This window comes from Rhea americana, unplaced genomic scaffold, assembly GCF_003343005.1.
Source record: "Rhea americana isolate MKP2758 unplaced genomic scaffold, rheAme1 scaffold_11, whole genome shotgun sequence".
NCBI lineage: Eukaryota > Metazoa > Chordata > Aves > Rheiformes > Rheidae > Rhea > Rhea americana.
Genome location: NW_028185150.1, coordinates 3,240,212 through 3,261,087, shown reverse-complemented (window position 1 = coordinate 3,261,087; position 20,876 = coordinate 3,240,212). Strand labels below are relative to the sequence as shown.

The window sequence follows — 20,876 nt, the reverse complement described above, 5'->3', positions numbered from 1 at the left end:
CAATGCTCATGAATAACTCAGAGCAGGCATATTTGTAACTTTACAGGGAAATCATGTGTTGTCCAACCTGAACATATTTTGCATGCTGAAATCCTTTTTAGTTTAGAGCTATGATTTGAAACAAAGTTCTCCTTAAAGGAGAAAATGTGAACTCTTTCCCTCAGATAAAACAGAATTGCACTCTCATTTGGTTACATAGCCCTTGCCAAGCATGGCTCCTATGCTTCAGCCTTCAGGCATTGTACATCAGCAGGATGCAAATGTAACAGGCTTTTCAACCATTTGGATTTCTTTTCCAAGATACTGTGTTTCTAATTAAAACCCTTTCTCAAGGACAGTAAGGCAATTACTGCAAACAAAGATAGATATACTAAACATCTGAGACTTCTCTTCACAGTGAAGTGAGAAAACTATAAACAAAACGTTGAGCATTTTTTTAAAGCCATTATAAAGGTAAYTTTGAAAGGTTTTTTCTTTACTTAAAATATGAAACAAAAATTCTTTTCTATTTTGGATATTAGGTGTTTAGATAAATTTTTAATGTATTCTGGAAGGTAATTAAACTATTTCATTGTCAAGTATGTTGAGCCAGTATATTGGATCAAGGTACTTCTGAAATTTGATAGTATGGTACCAAAAGATCTTCCAAATCATAAATTAGAGAAAGGGGATAAGAGACTTTCATGAGTTAATGATAAGTGCATAAATACTCWCACACAGTAAGGGAACTGCAAGTTGGGAAGTACTAATTCTATTATTAAATTTGTTTGCTTTATAAATTTGTCTAATTTCCCTCCCTCCCACCCCCATTTATTGTTTTTACTCCTTTTGGCTTTGCCACTTTCCCAAAATATTTCTAAGGAAATTGTATCAGCTTACACTTTTCACGTGGATATAAATTACAATTTGATTTAAACCTTGTACATATTGGAAGTGTTATGCTGCACAATCACATGATGTGTGTTGTTATTCTGCCTCCGTTACTGCTTGCAGCACTCTTCTATTTTCAATATCGTGGTCAAATTTAATTAAAACCTTGCTCCCCACCCCCCACCCTGCGAAAGTCCTAACAATGATCTCCATAGGGCATTGTAACATTTCACTTGGCTTGCTCTGTTCCTCCTATTGTACTTGAGTGTTACTCTTTTTGAAAACAATCTTTTTAGTTTAAATGCTGTATCATGTTTAACTTCTCTTCCATCTTTTCTTTAGTACTGCTTTTTCTTGTCTCTCCTGAATTTACTTCTGTCATTAGCCATTGTGCTAYGAACAGTGTGCCCTCTGCTAGCATAAATGTCTGTGTGCAACCCAGAAATATTTATGCTGATTAAAAGGCTTCGGTTGTTTGCAGGTCTTTTTTTCTACCATTATTCTACCTAGTAATTAGGTGGTGTTCCTTCATGCTACAGAGTAGTCAAGTACCACCAGCTCCACTGTGTCACAGTGTACTCTATATCACAGTGTAGCACAAATGTGACCATTTGTCATCTCTTTTCAAAACTCTAGTGTTTAGAGGTCTTAGAACTGAAAAGACTGCTGGCATTCTCTCAGTGTCTGTGCCAGTGAATTAAGTGTTGCCGAGCAAGAGAGCACAAAAATTTGAGTACTTTGCAGGTATCTTCAGCTTTCAGGCCCTGAACAAATACAGGTGAGTATATCCATCAGTCCTGCATTTGTTTCCTGTCTGCTTGTACTCTTTAKTTGACTACAAAGTTAATGTGATGGAGTGGGAGAGAAATTATGCCCKTATTTTCCCTAGGGTGCCCTTCAGGAAAAAGATGTGCGTGCATACTCAAAGAAACTCCACTTTACAGTAGAATTTTATGGTATCTGTTTCTTTATCTATAAAGATCAAGGATTTTTCTTACAAGCAAAATGCTGGTAGTATTAAATCTATTATTCTGTTAATTGATTTTGGGGGGGATATGGTACATATGAAATGCTATCATTTTCATAACATGTTTAACTGGAATACTGTATGGCTTACCCACCCTAACAATGTTAACAATAGTTTATCTCCAGAATTGGGTAAATGTAAAACTTGGTATGAGTGACTGGGATAGAGAGATAGTGTAGTGGTTATCACATCTGCTTTATATGCTGAAGGTCCTGGGTTCAAGCACCAGTGGAACCAGCACCAGGAAATCTTTGGGAGGTTGGGCTAGATGACCTCCAGAGGTCCCTTCCAACCTTACTGATTCTGTGACTCTCAACCCCAGTCCTGTAAGCGTAGGACTGACACGAGAGGCTCTTAAGTGCCTTGTATAGTTTACTGTGTTTTGCGATATCTCAAAAGCAGCAGCGGGAAGAGGAACAGTTTGCCTCCAGTTTGGCATTGTAGCAAGACTGAAAATGTAAAAGCTATTTTGTATAATTTGAAAGATGGAGAAAGACTTCATGCAGTCATGACTGTTTACATTTTTGTGTAGAAATCTTCTCTTCCTTTGGAAATACTCAGTTTTGTATGTACACCTCACCTGAGAATTTAATATTACTTGCCGAAGTAGCTCATGTGTCCTTCATGATAGGAAGCTATATGTGGGTGGTGATAGTGATTGTGATTGATAGAGCTAACAGACAATTAGACTCTGGAGGTGGCTGTAATTGCTTAGAACAAATGAAGGATGAGTTTCCTAGTTCAATTCTACATCCTCTTTGACTTCTTGTCATTTTCCAAATATCTCCCTTCTTGTAGAAGTTTTGGAAAACTTCAAGCTAATGGGCAGTGAGTTACAGACATTGGACATTGGGGGGGGAAATGTTCTTTAGAGTTTATACCAAAAAAGGGGATAAAGTTTTGAAGTAATTATTTTTTGTGTGTCTTGATTAAAAACATGAAGAACCTAGGTGGATAATTGGAACATGGGAAGTGAGGAATGAAGTGCCCAATTCTGGCAGCAAATATGCTAGATAGTTCTGCTGGATGAGTGACAGAGAACTGTTTTTGTTTAGCTATGTAATGAAGCAGTAAACTCTCTTTTGCACAAGTCTGCAATCTGTTGTTTTTAAACATGTACATCTTCTCAGTGTGGACACTCTCTACAGAGAGCAGCATATTGCAAAAGTGTTCATGACAGCATGGTACTGAATGCAAAACACTTCTCAAAATTTAAGGTCATGCATGCTTCCACATCATAAAAGGTCTCAAATTTTATAATTTGAAAGATCCAGGTAATTACTTCAATGATAGCAGTGAAAGTTTAGGTAAATGTCTGTGCAATTACTGTGGATTTACAGCAATGCACACAGTCCAGCTCTTACTTGGAAAAGTAACTTATAATATGAGAGCATCATGTTAAGCATCTCTGGAAGTCAACTGGGAAGGAATGATTTTGTACATTTTAATTAAATACTGCATCAGTTTTCCTTAAATAGTTGCAAAAGGAGAAAGCGGTTCCTTAAAAAATATATATTACCCAGATATTTTTCTTCATGATAAGGCACCCGTTTAATGCTGCTTTAACCTCCTTGCATTGAAGGTACAAAAGCAGATCCATTCATCCTGGCAGAAGGAGATTTCCCATCTTTTCGATTAATTTCAGTTGGATTTTTTTTTTTTTTTTTTTTTTTTTTTGATGCAGAGACAGGAAGGAAGAAAACAGTTGCCTGCTCGGCCAGCTTTCCTTGCTGCAGATCTCTTCTGACAGAAATTGCTAACTTCACTTAAAGTTTATAGACTAATATTTCAGCACAACACTATGTCTAATTTCTAGGAGTAGGATGTTAAATTTTGGAAGAGGTTGTTTGCTCTGCCACGTTGGAAGTGGCTTGAAATCAGCAAAATGAGAAAGTCTTAGGAAAGACATGGGCGCTCACCATCTGCTAGTAAGTGTTTCTGGGGAAGAACACTGAAAGCTCTCTGGCTGAACTGCAGTTTCTTTCACAGGCCAATAGTGTTATTTAAGTCTCTTTCCACTGGGTGGATTGATTTATAAAAAGGAAAGCAGGCAGTAAGTTATAGTAAAAGCAATATAAATTCAGAAAACTGATATTCAGTACTTTGAAGATATGTTATATTAAGATTCAATTATTTCCCCCTAAAAAGAAAAAAAGTGTCATCGTGTTGGAGACATACAGAGACTTCTTGATACTTTGATGTCAATGTAATGCCCTTTCCTTATTCGCATCCTTTGTTTCCATTAAACTTTGTCTTTTGAATGCAGTCCTTGTGAGAAGATTGTGTGAACTCTCCCACATTTGCACTTCTGTGGCTATAAATGTTAGAAATTGATTCTTGATTAACTCAGCATCTCTGTTCCCAATTTGTACCTCTTGTAGAAGGTTCCTGGGGCAAGAGTTTCTGCTGGTACAGAAAGAGCTAACCCAGAAAACACAAGGTAAAGGACTTAATTATAAGTCCTGTATGTCTCTTCTCCCATAAGTAATGACTTTTGCCATTCCTAATCACTATGACCAGACTTTTGAAAAGCAAGCAACCTCTCTCTGAGTAAAATAGATTTTTTTTTGCCTGTGATTCTAAAATATATTTGTCTTCAGTTAAAACTATCCATAATTCATGCTARTGAACAGTTGTTTTGTGATCCCACTAAACAGAAAAATGAAACAAAAACCAATAAAGAGTGGGATATAGATGCTCTCCTGGTGCTTCAGTTTCCTCCATGCATTATTTTTGCACATTTTGTTAGTAGGACATGACTACGGCATAAAAATGATGGCAAATGTAATGAATAGCTAATATGGTAAGTGCTTGATCTGAAGCAAGCCTGAAAAACCATGGATATATCAATGTGATGCCAAATGTCCTGAAAAGAGCAGGATTTGGGGTAGTAATTAACTACCACTTCAGTAAGAATTATAAAATCACAAACAAATTACTGTTATTAGTGGAAGTGTTTGTTCTCTCATCAGACTGTCATCTTCCTTTGCTGTCTAACTGATGCTGCCCTGTGGAGGAAAAAAAAAAAGAAAGAAAAGAAAAAAAGGTTGTCAGCTGCTTTAAGTGTGATTTTATGTGAATTCTTTCTGTTTTTCTTTTAATACAGTTGTCTGCTAAAAAGTGGTTTTCTGGCTATGAAGAAGTCCATGAATCAATGCAGGATCCCGAACTAAAAGAGAGTAGGAGAATATTACTGGATGTGAATGAGCTAGCCCTTACAGAACTAACTTACACAGCTTCTTGCTGCAGTCCTATTGGTTAAAGTCCAGTAGATGATTTACACCTCTCCTGCTTTTAAAATAGGAGTCTGGAGTGAGGGAGTTCTAAAATGGTGTGGCTTAGAGGTTGCAGACATGAAATAGCCCCTATGATTGCAGCTGCATGTACAGTATTTAATAACAAACAGCTAATTGTGGGGTTATGTGATGAATACCACAGTGGCAGTAATAAGAAGGTCATTTGGTGTATGACTAGTTCTTATTCTGGATACCTGTTATTTGGTAACTATCTTCCAGTCTGGAACAGTGTCAAAGATTTCTGAAGCCTGACACCCCGTTTAAGTGTAGACAGAAGCAACTAGTCTTCTGAAAACATTTTTATATTGAATTGTGATAGATTAGCTTATCCTTCCAACAGATGTTTCTAGTTGGGAAAAAGACTGCAAAAATAAAGCCACATAGCTCAGAAGAGGAGGAGAAAGAACAACTACTTACCTTACCCGGTCTCTTTTGTTTCAGTAGATCAGTCTCCTGCTGTAACATGATAGTTGATCTGTTGCTAAAATAAGACTAAAGAATCCTTAGTCTTTAAGATGTCAGAAGTATGAAGTGGCTTTAGGAGAATGGTGTAATTTAAATACAGCTAATACTGTGGGGAGGTCATCTTTCTATAGGTTACAAGTCTACCACTACTGCATGTTTAAAAATACTTGCAGAATGTTTTTAATTCAGAAGGAAGCCTGAAATGCATTACTCTTCTTAGTGAATAAGTACTAAAGGAAAAATTCTGTCATAAAATAAAGGTCAGAAATTCAAACATCGGAGTTCTTCAAGAAGTCAATGATACGTGCTTGGTCAGTGAAACAGAGAACTGTGAATCCCAGTCAGTTCTTCCCAGTCAGTTCTTTTTTATTTTAAATTAAATTTGGTGTTTCTTGGGTGTCAAAACATACTGTATGTCTATGTATCTCAAAGTTCCTTTTCAGTCTCAGCCTCTACAATGGGCATTAGCAATGATTCTGGGTTTTGTGGGTTTTTTGGGGTTTGTTTGTCTCTGTGAAACATAGCTGTTAAAGCTTCTAAGGTGATTTATTATAGAGTCTTAGCCTTAACTGTTTTATGGCTAAAATGGTTTAACATGCTTTCTTATTCTAGCTAGCAGCTGCTTCATTGCTCTCTGAAGTGAATGRGGTTTCTTCTCTTTCAGTGGATGCGTGCTCTGTGATGCACACACAGATGAAGGCGATTCTGCTCATGTAAAAATTGCGGCATTTTTCAGCTGGGGGAAGAAGCCTATATAGCTTTTGTTGTGCAGAGAACAGGTTTTCTCTGGCTTCAGTATTTTTTCTTAGGATGATACGGAGAGATTAGGGTGTTTGTTACAAACTTTTGTTCAAAGGAGTGAGAGAGAGAGACACGGAGATCTACTTCTAGAATTTTTCTCTAGTTTCATTCTGAATGCTGTTTTTCTGCTTTCTGCATATAAATATCTTGTATTGTGCTAGAACCCAAGAAACAAAGTGTAGAGAAGAAAGCATAGTAAGATTGAGCCTGTTGTGATAAAAACAAAAAATACTTACCCATACTGGAGGCCATATTTCTTGACCATACTCTTTAATGTTGTATATGCATGTATTGTGGTGTGCAGCCTTTTTATCCCATAAGCTGTATCCAAGCATGTTACAAACCATTCAAGCCTATGGATGAAGTCACAAGCAAAAGTATTTTGCTTCTCCTGTTAGCTATTTTAGCCTTCTTTATTGACTTCCTATCACATAATAACAACATACTGGAGTTTCAGACTCAASTCTGGGCTGATAGAGAAAAAGATCCTAGAAAGTAAGGAAATGAGGAATGCCAAGTTTGCATTTTCAGTGAAGTTATAGAAAGACAGTTGCCCAAAAGACAAGCAACCGATTTCTAGTTTCTTCTTACCCCAAACTTGAGTAACTGTTGTGAGTCATAGTGATCACCCGTATCTACTCTCTTGACTTGGCAGTTTTTCTGGAAGTTTGAACTCCCTGAAGAGCTGATTGCTTTTTAAATAAAGTTGAATATCTTGATCTCTGTGAAGGTGTATATGTTKTGGGGAGAGAGGGAGTTGTTACTTCTCGTGCCCATAGGCAAGGTCCCAGAGCACTACTATCATCARTTCTCTGCAGTAGTGCAAATACCCAAATGCATGCTCCAGCTATATTTCTGTTAGTGCAGGAATGTTCAGACCTCATGGACAAAACCCAGAGTCTCTATTTTATGGAGAGCTGTTGTGGAGTTAAACTGAACCAATGAGATGCCATAGAGCATCTTGCCTAGCCTTCTGCTACCAATTTAGGATGACATAGATCTTCCAGAGGTCCTGTGTCTCATTTTGTCTTCCAGTCCCGAGTGAATGTCTTGTGTTAAAAAGTGTCTCAGATAGCACTGGGTACCAAAGATTAGGCAAATGAAGTAAGTCTTCCAGCTTACATATAGTGGGATAGAGGATGTTTTGGCACAATATAAAGAACTTCTCTCTCTGTTTCAGTTTGTAGTAATGTGTACTGCGCCTCATCTGCTGAACTTGACCCTTGGCAATTTTGTGTTCTCAGCAGTACAGTGCTACCCGTAAAACAAGGATGTGCAGTGGAAGGACTGTGTACTCAGCAGAACTGAGAAACTTTTAACAATGAGGATTCTTTTTAAGCAGTGTAGAGTCATCTCATAAATGAGATGACTTCAAAAATTCATTTCAGGACATAATGAAGAATCACAGAATGGGTAAGGCTGGAAGAGACCTCTGGAGATCATCTAGTCCAACYCCCCTGCTCAGGCAGAGTCACTAGAGCRTGTGAGACAGGGTTGCATCCAGGTGGGCCTTGAATATCTCCAGAGAAAGAGACTGCACAACCTCTCTGGGCAACCTCTTCCAGAGCTCCGTCACTCTCACGGTGAAGAAATTCCCCCTCACGKTCAGGCAGAATTTCCTGTGCTTCAGTTTGTGCCCATTACTTCTTGTCCTGTCGCAGGGTACAACTGAAATGAGTTTATCCCCATCCCTTTGACACCCTCCCTTCAGATACTTATGGACATTAATAAGATCCTCTCCTCAGTCTTTTCTTCCCCAGGCTGAAGAGGCCCAGCTCTCGCAGCCGTTCCTCGTAGGGCAGGTGCTGCAGCCCCTAATCATCTTCATAGCCCTACACTGGACTCTCTCCAGTAGCTCCACGTCTCTCTCGTAGTGGGGAGCCCAGAACTGGACACAGTACTCGAGATGAGGCCTCCCCAGGGCTGAGDAGAGGGGCAGGATCACCTCCCTTGGCCTGCTGGCAACACTCTTCCCAATGCACCCCAGGAGACCATTGGCCTGTGTGGCCACAAGGGCACATTGCTGGCTCATGGTCAACTTGTCATCCACCAGCACTCCCAGGTCCTTCTCTGCAGAGCTGCTCTCCAGCAGGTCAGCCCCCAGCTTGTGCTGGTGCCTAGGGWTATTCCTCCCTAGGTGCAGGACTCTGCACTTGCCCTTGTTGAACCTCACGAGGTTCCTTTCTGCCCAACTCAGCAGCCTGTCCAGGTCTCTGTGAATGGCATGGCAGCCCTGAAGTGTATCAGCCACTCCTCCCAGCTTGGCRTCATTCAGAATGAAACCTGATGGGTGATAACAAAATTGAAAGAAAACCAAACCTCAAAACTTAGACTGTTGGTTGTTTCTCTCACTGGCCATGACTGCATTTGAATACTTCTCAGCTGGTCTTGGCTCCTCTAGAGTCTATTTTTAACAGTATGTCTGAGAAGAACTTCTCACCCCTGCCTTCTGTGGATAAGGGTCATGTAGGCMTGACTGTGTGTCTCAGTTCAAGACTGAGTTTGTTACTCAGATTTCTGCATGGTGTTGGTATTGTAATACTGGTACTGATGACCCAACAGCATAAAAGATTCTCCAGGTGACCCAGCACTTTACATCAAAAAATCTTGAGTCTGATTTTTTTCCTTACAGCATTTTGTTATCTTTATTTAGCCCATAACACAATTGCATATTGGCTATCATCTTCTATTTTCAGTCTGTCATTCATTTCTTACTTGGTTAATTACTTCATCAGGCTACTCGGCACATATTCGTTCTCCAATCATAAAGTAGCAGTATGCATTGAGTTTATGCATGGTGTGTAACTTTGAATACTTCTTGTCTGGCACTTCATCATTATGTGATGSACTTTTTGCAGATGGTGGACACACCAGCCCACAGATGTCTGTTGCAGTTGTAAGCAGTAAACAACAAAAAGATTAGCTCCTCTTCCAGCTACTGGGTAGTGTTACACATACCTACATGTTAAAAATCTGTATAGATAGCTTTGATCTAACCATTATTAGAAAGCATTTATAGGGAATACCCCTTTTTTGGCAACAGGATGGGCTAACTTTAGAAGATTTTCTCAATAATGTCATTGTGTGTTTCTGCAAGTTTTTCTTACAGTGACATATACTAAGTACGGAATTGCTAGGGAATTCTCAGCTTGGGGTTGGTTTAGAAAATTTATGAATAAATCTCAGCAGTTTTAGCAATCATTTATTTAACACAGCAGTTAGGTTCTTGGAGGTTTCTGATCTGAATATGTATGTTCATAAAAGCAGCAGCAACGGCTGAATAGATCAATAGTAACATGCTGGAGTCAACAGCTTCCTTGTTATTTCTGATTTGTAATACAGCCACCATTTCTTGTTTCTGAATACCTACCTATTATTTTCACCTTTAGAATCTACTTGCTTGACAAGACGATACAGTAACTATAATTCTTGATGTGCTGTCTAATCTGCACTTTTAAAAGTCAAGTATCCCTCCTCTAAAAACTAAGAAAAAAATGAAGATAGAATAAAGTGAATATTGAGAGATTATAATGATTGGAAGAAATTATGAACTGTTTCTCTTGGATTACAAGTTAACATGTATATGGAAGTAGAAGACCAGATACCATTAGTGTTCCCAGTAATACAATGCGTGTATTTGTCAAAAATCTAATGGTCTATACAGGTGATACCTTTCGTTTACAGATATACTGAAAAGTGTGGGCATATGTACACGTGTATAGTTGGGTAATGTAAAACCAATGCTTCAATCTTTTTTGTTACCTGTAGTTATTCCAGGAGCAATGTGCTTTATTATATGATTTGGAGGTACATCTTTTGCACTGAAACAGTAGCAGCTGTAAACAGCTCCTAATTCTAAACATCATTGAACCAAGTATTCTCCCTCATTCTTTCCCTCCTTTTTTTAGTGGGCAGTTTGCTGTAGTGAAAAAATGCCGTGAGAAGAGCACTGGTCAGCAGTTTGCAGCGAAGTTCATCAAGAAACGGAGAACAAAATCCAGCCGACGAGGAGTGAGCCGGGAAGATATTGAGCGAGAAGTTAACATACTGAAAGAAATTCAACATCCTAATGTGATCACACTGCACGATGTTTATGAGAACAAAACAGATGTCATTCTTATCCTGGAACTGTAAGTACCTCAAGAGCCCTTGGGAGGAGAAACAAATTTTCCGTGTTAGAGAAACTCAACTTTCTCTTAAGAGTCATTATGATTTAGTGAGTGTTCCTTACCAACCAGGTAGAAGATTGGTAATAAAGAATTCTTTATTTTAGGTCAGAATTGTAGCTTCTTGATTTCTGTGCAGCGTCCTTCATTGCAAATGCACTGCAGAAGCAAAACCACATTTAGGCATTTCTTTTTATGTTATTTTAATCATTTATATCCAGAATCTGGAATAATAACCAGTAAACTGATCTGAAGATAAATGCAGTGGAAAATGCAGTTTCTGAGAATTAAATCAGATGTAGCAATTTTGCTCCATCAAATTTTACTCCAGCAAATTTGCTAAATGCTAGATGCTTTGGTAAATTTTTCTCTGTTTTATGCTGATGTGATGTCAGAATAACATTACTTTTTCCTTAATTTCTTAGAATCACAGAATCAGTAAGGTTGGAAGGGACCTCTGGAGATCATCTAGTCCAACTCCCCTGCTCAGGCAGAGTCACTAGAGCATGTGAGACAGGGTTGCATCCAGGTGGGCCTTGAATATCTCCAGAGAAAGAGACTGTACAACCTCTCTGGGCAACCTCTTCCAGAGCTCCGTCACTCTCACRGTGAAGAAATTCCCCCTCACGTTCAGGCAGAACTTCCTGTGCTTCAGTTTGTGCCCATTGCCTCTTGTCCTGTCGCAGGGAACAACTGAAATGAGTTTATCCCCATCCCCTTGACACCCTCCCTTCAGATACTTACGGACATTAATAAGATCCTCTCCTCAGTCCTCAGACACATTGCTGGCTCATGGTCAACTTGTCATCCACCAGCACTCCCAGGTYCTTCTCTGCAGAGCTGCTCTCCAGCAGGTCAGCCCCCAGCTTGTGCTGGTGCCTAGGGTTATTCCTCCCTAGGTGCAGGACTCTGCACTTGCCCTTGTTGAACYTCACGAGGTTYCTTTCTGCCCAACTCAGCAGCCTGTCCAGGTCTCTCTGAATGGCAGCACAGCCTTCTGGTGTATTTGTTGTTTGGGATTTTTTTTTATCCATGCAACAGAAAACAGAATTTGCACAGTTCTGCCTTGTTGAAATGTGAACTAGACTTTCATATCCTTGTTTTAGTTCCCACTTCTTTAACCAAGGTTATGTCTAATAGATTGAGGTAATTATGTCAACAGAGAACACTCCTGCGTTGTTTCAGTTCTGGCTTCAGGATCTTCAAAGCTTAGAAGTTCAGAAATTGAGCATTACTTGCTTTTTTAAAGGCTAACGATGTTGGCTAGTGGAAACATAWGCCTTTGCTGTGTTTGGATGCTGGCACAGTCTGTTTTATTTGCTCTGTTTGTTTAGAATATGTTTCGTACAAGCAAGAAGCAAGTTACTTCATATCAGCGAAGATATAGCTCAGTATTAGTCTTCACAGTAGTGAGCTGATAAGTGTGTTACCTTGTTCCTTTTGGTTCCTTTTGCACATTTCCCACTTCCCTGAAATGTTAGTGCAGGTCATTATGTTCAAATTGCTATTTCATGATAATTATTTTTTTTAAAAGCAGTTAAACTGGATTTTTAATATAAAGTGCTTTTATTTGATATTTTGCAGTTAACATTTCAGAGACTTAAAGGTGTAAACATTTATGTTCCTGGAATGATAGAATTAGAAGCAAATATGTCTGATTTGGAGCCTGGCACCAGAATGCTGAATAACAGTCTATCTTTTCTTTGGCTACTCATTTCGTTTATGTAGATGATGTCTTGTTCACTACCTTTCRTAACTACTTTTTCTACTTAGCTTCAAAGGATACTTCAGTGCAGCATGTTTTCATTAACATATGCATAGCTTTAGGAAAGAAAATGGGAAATAACTTTTGGAATTTTATTTTTTCTGTGATATACATATAGTACTCCCTCGTTATATTGAAAGATGTTTTCACAGTTCTAGTCCAGTTTATGACTACTCACTATACTTGTTGTAATCTGGGCTTTTTCTAGTTTCAGAAATAAACATATTTGTTAGTTTGTCAATGCTGTGTGRATAATTTAAACAAGCAGATTTATTTTTAAGAAAAAGAGCTAAGTCATGTTCTATAAAGTAAAATTTCCTACAGTTGTTATCAGAAGATCTCCTTTTGGATTTTATTCAGGTCTCTTGAAATGTATTCTGAATATACATCAAAATTAGCATGGCTTGTCTTCCGCTCCCTATTTTCTGTGTACTTTCACATGAAGTGACTTCTTATTTTTATTTCTCCAGTTGTTTTTAGACCATTTCTGTGGAAATATTTTCAAGTGCCAAGATAAAGTTTGGAGTGTAAATATATCCAGTATGACAGTGAAACTGATGCATGATATTGATGCTGAAGTTCTCTTTCTTGGCTGAACAAAATTTTTTAGCAACAAGATTACTTCATATCAAGAAACCTCATATAGTATGGAATTAGGGAACTTTTGATTTGCCTTAGTTCTCTTCCTGTCTTTTATAATTACCAAACTGTTCACAGGATAGGTGTGTTTATAGATTGACTTGCCAGTACAGTGTCAAAGTTTCCTAAGGAAGTGTACAAATTCTGTATGGTTTTGTTTCACCCAGTTTTCAGGATATTTTTCAGTATGGAATCATTTATCCTTTGTACTAGCAGCTTTCGTTTGCAAACCTTACTATTATATAAGTAAGATTATATCTGTCTAGGTAGACAAAAATCCCTAAGATYTTAAGTTCTTAAATTCTTGCCTTAGCATACTACTTAAGTAATATTTCAGAAAACTCTTGCAGACACATAAAATTATTTTGGGCTTTAAAAAGGAACATTTTTCTGCCTGTAACCTCACTGTGTTTGTTATCAGTCTGCTGCAGTGCTCTGCCTCTGTTCTGTCCAGGTGAATTTGGGCCAGTATGTGGACTTGAGAACTCTGAAGACAGCTCAGTAGTCCCAGACAGTAATAGGAAGAATGAGGATAGTCTTCTCTCTGTCATTTTTGAAACGGAATAGAACCTCTTTTAGCAGGAAGGTTGCTCTGTGCATCTGTGTCTGCCTTCTGTCTTCATCTAATGGAAGGAAATACTGCTTCTGACAAAGTGTGAAGCTCAAACTGTTTGCACTGTAGTTAGCTAATTGTTTTGCCTGGTTGACAGTCCCTCTGTTGTTTCAGTTGAGGATCCTCTTTTTTTCTGTACTACTGTCTTCTTGTAAGTTGAAGAAATGCTGTTACGGTGTCACAAAGGTAACAGTTAGACCAAATGGAGAAGGTGACATGCTGGGAATCGCTTTRTAAACTGAATATACTAGCTGCTGTAAGGGCAACTTTTAAAATTCTCAAAATCTATAGTATGTAAGATATGTCTAGTAGTATGTAAAGCAATTGGAAAGGAAAAAAGATTGTCATTTTAATCTCATTTTAATCAGACGTGTGATCCATTTTTTTATTTCGCTATTTTAATATTTGTATTTTGCCTACTACTCTGACATTCTTTGTTCTTACAGGTCAGTTTTAAACAGAAGAAACAGTTAAGTAATAAAGCTGAAATCTCATTAAAGAGCCTTTTTTGTTGTCCTTAGAATCCATCCTAAGTGATGCTTTCCCTTGTTAATTAGAACATAGCTTGAGTAAGCTTTCTTTCCATGACTAAATTCATTTTAGAAACTGCATCTTTTCTAGACACACTTTTAATTATAACCATATGATGAGAGAGTGTATCACATACTGATATGATATTGTGTAGCTGATTCTTTTTCTTGAAGTTAGAAAGAAATTAAAACTCATCATTCTTGCTATGAAAAGATCATAACACARTACAAAATCCCGGAAGAATCACCGCTTTCGTATTAGTAAGCAAGTGTAATAATTAGAACTGTGATGATGAAAAGAATTTGTGATTTGTATTGTTTGAAGAACCCTGCTATCCATAARAGGCATGCCTCTACAACTATCCTTTTAGTTGCTATCAATAGCTATTAACATACATAGTCTCAGGATGGTGTCTCTGTTGCCTATTAACTTTTACCTCTTGGTTCAGCAAATGGTTTATAGGATTGTGTGCCAACTTCTTGCAAAAAATGTGCTCTTTTTATGCATTATTACTGACGTTTCTTAGACGTGAGCAAATGACTGTAGAAGTTCTCACTTCATTTGGTTACTGCAAATGAATGGCAGCTTACAACTACAATATTCAAGGTAGGAATATGTTTCATACAGGTAAATATGTGAGCAGTTCATTAGTTATTGCAGTGGCATTGTCCTCTCAACACAGAATGCAAAGCAGATGTGCATGTCAAACTTTATCCATACTGGAGGGAGTTTCTCTTGGCTGCTTTATGCCAGGAGACTGACTTACATAAAATTTGTAAAACATTTAATTTCTGAAACTTTTTAAACCAAATGTTTAATGGAAAGATTCAARTCATGTGCAAACATGAAACACCCTTTAAAAGATTTTCTTTGAAAGTCTGTTGGTATTTTGGGGAAAATGGACATATTTTCATGTTTTTAGGTCCACTTAGTGGCATAAGTTGTCCTGATTTGAAAATACTTTCAAAATYTATATTCTCTGGTTCTTCTCATAATCTTGAAAGGAATGCTGTGTGTATTAAACGTAAGCTGGAAAACTCCCATCTCTTCCTCATCTAACTTGAAACAATAAGATCTTATTTCTGCTTTTTCTCCTCTCATTCAAATAATTGGATCAATCCTATCGTCAGAATTTTAGGGTTATTTTTCTGTTCAGCCGCAGCACTCAACTAATTAGTCTGTTACATGTTAGTAATACTGAACTCTTTCCAGTAAGCTTTACTGAGGCCATTATCTTACCAGATTTCACAGACTGTAGGAAACACAGATGCCTCTGTTGCACAGYAATATTTATTTTCTCTACTCAAGGCTGTTCTGCATCTACTTGGTTCCCTTTTCACTGGCCTGATGGTGGCCTTCAATACATGGGATCTCATTCTCTTTTTCTTTGTTTTTCCTTCCACTTTATGATGTCTTCATTTAAACTGTAGATCCACAAAATATGCTTACTGTGTGCTGTTCAGTAGAATCTTAGTTATGGTTTCTGGTGCAGCTCCAAAGAATTAGTACTTTCATCCTAAGTTAGATAGTAGTTGTTTAGAATGYTGAAGCATAATTCAGATGTTCTCACCTCTTCAAACAGTGTGATTTTGATAGCTGATTCTTTTCACYAGAAAGTTATAGATAGGATGGTGTATTTGTGCTTTTCTCCTCAAAAAACTTACCTTCATTTGTGAATTAGAAATCTTAATTTAAGTCCATTAGTTTTTGTAGTGTATTTCTGAATGATAAATACCTGTTTTTAAAAACAAAAAAGAAAGGAAAAATGCTTTGAAAGTCACAGGTGAGAGAGGAGAATTGCTTTAAATTTTAAAGAAAGCATACAGGAGCTAACTTTTAAAAATACAGCCACTTGTAAGTTAGTCCTCTGCATTCGTATGTCTCAGGAACAGAATTGCCACCTATTATACCTCCATAATGTCAACTAAAACAGAACAGAAGCAGGAGAAAATAATAGCTCTCTATGTAAAAACTCTGATATTATGAGTTGCTCATTTAAGCATAATCACAAATAACACTGGAATCATTAAATTTCTCTTCTGTTCTATCAGGGTGTTAACTTACAGTAATCTAAGTAAAAATTAAGACAAGCTGATGACACTTATACTAGCCTGACTTCCAATGAAGGTTTAAATCAGCCCTGAAGGTTGCCTGTGGGTGATGAGGTGGTTCTTGAACAGTTTTGTACTGGATTTTGAGAATTCTTGGGAACTTACTACGAGCTAACAGAAAGCAAGTTCTGCAACGCCAACTTCTAGATGTTGTGCTAACTTTTGACTTCAGAATCCTGAATTATAGGCACACAGATCCACAAACCTAAGACAGCTAAGAATAAAGACTTCATGGRGCTAAAAAGAGAGAAACTAGAGCAAGTGTGACTCTGTATCCCACTGAGCTCATCTTGAAGGGTGTGTGGCTTCTGGGCTGTGCAGTCACTAAGCAATGTGCATGATACTGTTGTACAGAGAAGCCTGTATATTAAATCCAAATGTCTTGGGCAGGATCTAAATACTAAGGCACTTTTCTGGATCAAAGTGTTGGTAATCTTCTATACCCAGTAACCTAAATTCTGGGCACTTACAGAACTTCAGTAAGTTCTATAAGTTACAAACCTAAATGTCATCCCTTTTTGGATGCAGAAAGATTCATATTAGTTTTCAGACCTTCTTCTTAGGTGAAACGTAATTGTTTGAATCGAAGACCTATTTTTCATGCCTATATTCCTCTGGGCATTCTAATGCCAGAGCTTCCTGTCCAACATATGGGAAGAATTCAGGTATCCTAAAGAAAGGAATGTACAACAGCTGGTCTGTGGAGGAGAGAAGCTAGACAAATGAAAATGCCAAGGAGTAGAGATGCTGTACATGCCTTAATTCTTCTGGGAGTTAGATATAGAAAAATTAAGCACATTGTGGGGTGGGTAGGTTACTTGAAAAGCAAGCAACTCCTCTGCTGCTTTTTCAAAATGCTTGGTAGATTTCAGAGGGGAAGATTGGAAACTGAACAATTCATAAAGGCTGTTAAATGAGGTGGATGTAGACATCCATAACTAAATAAAATGGGAGTAGCAATATTTGATTTTAGGTTGACAGCTTCAACTTTGAAATAATGTGAGTTGTTGTATGAGAACCATTCAACTGAAAAAAAAAATCCTAAAGGAGACCATTTCTTCTGCAAGCTCATAGGACAAATTTTTGGATTAAACAAGAACATTAGTAATCCCATAATAGAAAACTGTTCAGATATTTTATCAAATTGAATCTTCTTGGAAGCAATTTATTCAATTTTTTCTAGAATTTTCTTCTTTCCAGTCTTTGCTATTTTGAAATCTAAGCAAGGTTAATCAAACCTATGTTAAACTGAGGTTAAGTTTGTTCAGACAAATTTAAAAGGTTGGCTTAGAGGTGTGGTTGTTTTTTGGTTTTAGGGTTTTTTTAAACTTTGTCAGAAGATCTTTGATAACCATTAATTATCATTTAAGTGATATTACAGCATGAGCAGTGTCGTCAACATAGCATGTGACTGAGTCATTAAGAGGTGACACTGCTGGTTGTGAAGGTTAATTGCATCCAAGTTCCTGGTGTAGGTTCCCATAATGACTTCCTCTGGGAGCTGGGAATTAGTTGCGTATCACAGGTAAAAAGGCCTGACAACTGCAAAAGCATGATCCAGAAATCCTTTCTCYGAAAGTGTGATATATTCCATTTCCCAGAGGGAAATATGTGGGTTGCAGACACATCTGTCAGCTTTCCTTTGGGAAGACCAGGAAATGCTTTTATTGCTGCTGCATTTTATAATAATGCAGCCGATCTTTTGTTTGTTTGCACAGCTCAGGAAAGCTAGCACCTCTACATAGAAATACCAGGAAAGCCACATATGCCTGCTTTGCTTTTAGTGAAATGACTATACACAATATTTTCAAAAGCAAAGTTGTTGTATGTAAAAAATACATGCTCTACTGCTTGGCAGCAGTATGAAATGAAGTTAAATTTCAGCATTGCAGATAATTATTCAACTCCTATTGCTTTCTGTTTTGTAATATACTTGATACTGAAACCTTCTCCTTAAGATATAACCTTGATCAATCACAAATTCTTATTTTTCTGAGCCTAATATATGAACAACTTACTGTAGTGCAAAATGTTTCTAGTTTAAAAATAAAATTTTATACAAGAATCYTAAAGACAGCATTTCAAAGGAAGGCATTGCGTGACAGTGAATATAAAGGTTTTGCAGCAATAATGGAATTCAAATGTAACTTGGCTTTAGTGAAGTTCCWTGGTTAATCGGAGTAGTTGTAGTTTGTTGCTCATGGATTAATTTTTAGCAATCTGTATATCAGAGCTGTGTTAACTCACAAATGAATTGCTCAGAAAGATATCTGGTAATTCCTGCCAGCAAAACAAGAAATTGAAGGCTGTGTACTTGCAGAGAGTACAAGGGACAGATGCTCTAAAATGATCCAGAGGAAGACACAATAGTGCTTGGTAAACCTATTGCYCATACTCTCTTTGGGAAGCGATTTTTTAATCCAGGCTTTAATTGGCAGCAGTCTATTAAGTACCATCAGTCTCTGCAGTGAGTGTTCCTTCTTAAAGACAAGCTGAAAGTAAGGTTGCACAATTGAGGCTGTTTCAAGGAAACCTACTGAATGATCTAATTTCAGCCAGATTTAAACAGGGTTTTCATGCACCAGCAACCTCCAAGCAAGCTTTATTTATTAATTTATAAACTATACTGGGGCATTGTAACAAAGCTAAAATCTGTGTACTTTTGGAAGAAGATAGAATTAAAAAAAAWTTTTTTAGAGGCTGGTGTGTGGAGTTGTTTGCCCCTCTACTTTGAATTAAGACTACTGCTCTGCTTGAGATAAACATACTCATAGGTATGTTGCTGCAGCAGAGTTTTCTGTTGGAGTTTTGCCTTCCAGTTTCAGCTCTGAAGTTGAACACAGGATAAAAAAAAAAAAAAGTACTGTGTTTATTTTGTACAAGACTTCATTGTCCTGCCTGAAACACAAAAGTAAACTTGAAAATMTGACAGCATTTTAGGAGATTTTTAAGGGCTAAAGTATCTTGCATAGTCAGTATCTTTAATTGCTTACTATACCTTAGTCTTGATGTGACTGGTATCACAGCTGCTCACTGTCTTGAAAAATAGATAGTCTGCATTGTATGACATAGATTAACTCTGATTTAACATCTTTGTGACAGCTACAGCAAACTTCCACATGTATTAGTAAATATTTGTAAATAAATTCTATATAATTTAGAAGCCCCTTAGCCCAGAAATTGGAAATTTGGAGAAATGCCAGCACTGTGTCACTGCCTAGTCTTCCATTTGTCATCAGAGAGTGCTGCAGGGGTGCAAGCCTTAGCCTGAGAACCACCTTCTCTTCTCAGTATGAAGCAAAGCATGAGATAATGCACGTGTGCATCCATTTGTAAGATCTTACTGGCCAGCATCTGTGGTGAGGATTAAATACAGTTCATTGTTTTAGGAATTCCATTTTAATGTTTCTAAAACAAACAGAAATGATGAAAATGACCTTTCTCCCTTCCAGGCTGTAATTCTTATATTTAATGGCACTTTGTTTCAATAACTGCTTTCATGAAGAAAATACTACAACAGCAATATAAAACTAAAAACAATACCCTTATTATTTAGGCAGCTGAATGAAAGCACCAATGACTCATTAAAATATAATTTGCATGTAATAATGCAAATTAAGTCTCTTGAACAATAGACATGATAAAGCAAGACAAATGTATTGCCCAGAAACTTGCCCAGACTGTTTAGTTATTGTTTTATGTTAATCTTACCATTTTTTTGTAATCAGAATTKTAAATCATGAACAGATTCTTTTCCTACAGAAAGTCAACATATATTAGGGAGTACTTTATGGATTTTTRAAATATGAGTGCAACGCAAAATGTGGGAAATAATGTGACTATCTTTGTAGTCTCCAACACATCTGTCAGTAATAATGCTGTTTTCATAGTCAGGAAAAACACGTTGCCAGACTGGCCAGTGATCTCAACATATGTCTTTAAATTGAGGGAAGACTGCATGAGGTTTTGACGTGTTTTTTAAGAAAAGTTAGAAGTTACGTTTCCCGTTTACTAAAATTCTGTTTGTCTTGGCCTTGTTGACAGTAATCATCTTTCTTGCCAGTCAGCTGACTTTGCTGAGAAAAGCTTCATTTTCAGTTTATTCCTCTCCCTGAAATGCAGACTTCCTCAGAATCTGGGTAATGCTTATGTACCCTCTTCAGTTCTTACACTCTTATTTCTAATTATGCACCTAAAAAGCTCGCTGTAAGTGATTGTGAAAGCAGTAGTTGCTCTTCACTATAGGAAAGGTCTGATAATTTGGGGTCCAAATGTGAAATACATAACGAATGTAGCAGGCTACTTAAGATTATTGTTTATTTTCAAAGAGTTGAACACTCTGGGGAGTTTAGAAACTGCATAGTAGGACAGGTACTAGTGTTTATTTCAAAGTAAACTTTAACTTTTCTGTTTCGAAATGCATAAAAAAATTCTCTTGTTTTACTGGTAGTAAATATTGGTAGCCAATTCATGGTTTATTTTCTAGATGTTTGGGTACATTGCTGTGTTTTGCATATACTTCTCATTTAATTTTATTCTTTATTTAAACTTAGATATAGCTGACCCTGTTTGGTTCTTTTTTTTTTTTTTTT

General features: G+C 37.3%; 1 protein-coding gene across 2 annotated transcripts in view; it reads left to right on the top strand.

Annotated features, from left to right (window-relative positions):
- The window catches only part of DAPK1 (death associated protein kinase 1), a 91,613-nt gene that overhangs the window by 29,156 nt on the left and 41,581 nt on the right, over positions 1–20,876 (top strand). Inside the window, exon 2 of one of the 2 annotated variants that reach the window (XM_085313077.1) lies at positions 10,368–10,589. In XM_085313077.1, coding sequence (XP_085169203.1) covers positions 10,368–10,589 — 222 coding nt within the window. Of the gene's footprint in view, positions 1–10,367; positions 10,590–20,876 lie in introns of those variants that run through there. The other variant, XM_085313085.1, reaches the window with a different exon arrangement.